The sequence below is a fragment of the Temnothorax curvispinosus genome, unplaced genomic scaffold (genome assembly GCF_003070985.1).
Source record: "Temnothorax curvispinosus isolate PA1 unplaced genomic scaffold, ASM307098v1 QBEX01001352.1, whole genome shotgun sequence".
NCBI classification, from domain to species: domain Eukaryota; kingdom Metazoa; phylum Arthropoda; class Insecta; order Hymenoptera; family Formicidae; genus Temnothorax; species Temnothorax curvispinosus.
Window position 1 is genome coordinate 1 of NW_020211132.1, and position 2,496 is coordinate 2,496.

At 29.4% G+C, this 2,496-nt stretch overlaps 1 protein-coding gene across 1 annotated transcript; it reads right to left on the reverse strand.

Annotated features, from left to right (window-relative positions):
• Window positions 1–194: 194 nt before the first annotated feature.
• Window positions 195–2,063, reverse strand: LOC112462890 (glutamyl aminopeptidase-like). Its single transcript, XM_025028958.1, has 2 exons — window positions 1,472–2,063; window positions 195–723 (listed from the first exon to the last, which is right to left on the reverse strand). Exons 1-2 carry the CDS (start codon window positions 2,014–2,016, stop codon window positions 267–269), a joined length of 1,002 nt encoding a protein of 333 aa, XP_024884726.1. The 5' UTR covers window positions 2,017–2,063; the 3' UTR covers window positions 195–266.
• Between the last annotated feature and the right edge of the window lie 433 nt (window positions 2,064–2,496).

A 2,496-nucleotide genomic window follows, 5' to 3' on the forward strand; every position in this document is an offset into this window, starting at 1 on the left:
TCATTCAAATTTGAAAATGTGCACGAATGTAATTATTCATCGTTAGATAAACTAGTTCTCGTCTTTAATAATTAGAAAAGAAAAATTTTAATAATTTTTGTAAGCAAATAGAGAAAAAACAGAGTTGTCTCAAATAATTTATAAAGGCATAATAAAGGCAAATTCATCTAGGCATAAAAATTTGTCTAGCTTGAGTATCGAAACTTAATAATAAAAATAACGTTGCCTTTTAATGGGTTAATATTACTTCTTAATTACGTTAAATGTTACCTATATAAAGTGAGTCCAGTATTCGACATGCCGTCGGTCCAAAAATGTGGAATTGCAACGTGATCCATTTTCGGAATCTTTTTCATGTTTTTCCATTTGGATTCCAACCGCGATGTAACTTTTTCAACAACATCGTTAGCTAATGCTATATATTTTCTTACGTTCGGTCTGCTCGATATGGAAATTCTTTCGTTAATAGAATCAGAGTCGCCGAACTCGTTCAGCGTAATCGCCACGAGGTAAGTAGGTATCGGAAGAGTTGTTTCAAAATGCGTCCAACGCATCTCGTTTTCTTCTTCTTCGTCTATTTTTTTTACCGGCATATTTGACAAGATCCTATACTTGGAACGATGTTTCACAGAAATGTTAAAAGTGGACCTGAATCTTGGATCATCCCAACATGGGAATACTCCTCGGGCTCCGATCGCTTGGAAACGTGTCGCGAAGACTGAACTATAATTTTTTAACAACGTGTTTCAGTAGATAAGAATAAATTTTCAATCAATTTTGTAAAAGTGCTTGAAATTGAAAAAAATGTACAAATATATGTTTTATAAATATTTATATTTGGAAAATATTTATATCTAGAACTATTTTAAATACTATCTTTATTTTTTTATAGTGCATTATCACTGTACTACTATTATATTAGATTTTGAATACATTATAAATATATAGCATTATTTCTTCAATATATGTTTAAATGTACATGTAGGATGACATTATCTGTCTTTCTTTCTTTTTGTCTCTAGAATATGAACAAATAAAGTTAATAGAATAATGAAAGTATTTTTTTGCAAACATAATTTTTCTCTAACAAGTCCAAACATATATTTCATGTTTAAAATGTAATAATGTATAATATAATTCAAAATGTGAATAATAATTTAATCTTTTATAATTATATCTCACAAAAAATACAATGAAATCAAATCTTTTTTAAATTGGCACATTAATACATTTAATTCTCGTTAATTGTTTATAGAGAAATAATAACTGTGTTTAAATATTAAAACACGTTTTATGCGCCATTAAAAAGATATATGTAATGAGGTCTATTCCATTAAATTTTACATAGTTTAAAGAATTCAGAATGGCGATAGTCACTGTGTACTGTACATATGATAGAAATAAATTATGGAGAATAATAGTAAATATCCTATTTACAATATTAAGTAACGATGTGTTAACATTTACTTACAACTCTCCCGTTTCTTCTTTATAAGAAGCCTTGAACAATTCATTTATCTCATTTATATCAATTGTACTAAAAATTTTGAATTTCATTTTTAATGTGTACTCCCCAGCCAGTAATTCATTGTAACGGAGGATCTTAATCTCTGCGTCAAAGTAATCATAGTTCCCTATTGGGGAATATTCCGTACCATTGCTGCTGATCAGCTTTGTTGACGATATATCTATCGATTTTCGAACGTGGAAATATATGTCTTGCGTTGAACGAAGAATGTCGATGTTGACATCGATTTCGCCGGAGAAAAAAAAGTCGTGTTTTGCTCGCTCGGGTTTCAAATGTTCTAGAAACGGCGAATCACTTTGAACTTCTTCGTCTGCATCCAGTACTAGCTTGAGATTATAATGCTTTGGTATTATATAACCCGGTAAACGGTTATCTGAGAGAGTACAATTACTCAAGGCAGAGTCATCTCCGGAACTTCCGCCAATAAAAAATACAATTGCCACGATAAAAATCAGGCCGCTGTTTAAAAGCAGTTTTTGAAATGCCATGCCAAATTTCGCTTGCAGCACCTGTAAAAATGTTTGTGTTAAAAAAAAAAATACAAACAAAAAAGTACGAGATTCTCTCTACTGTGATCTTTATAGGGATAAAGGAGAATGAGAGGATAAGAAACAATTATAACAATTTTGTTAAAACACAATACAATTATTATGTATCACAATTATTTTATATCACAATTATTACAATTATTTATACAACATTCATTATTCACGAAGATATTTGGTCAAGCTATAAGAACATGAAGAAGTAACTTTCACTCCAACACAAATATATTTGTACATTTGTATTTTGATGGAAGAAACTATAAATCACAATTCAAATTACGTTGATTCAATCCAATAAAATTAATATGCGGATGCTATATTAAAAATATATTTTTCACGTTCTCTCACGACTTGTCCAAATATTCTCGCAACTGAAAGTTACATAAAAAAGAAATAAACAATTATTTACAATGTTAATTTTAT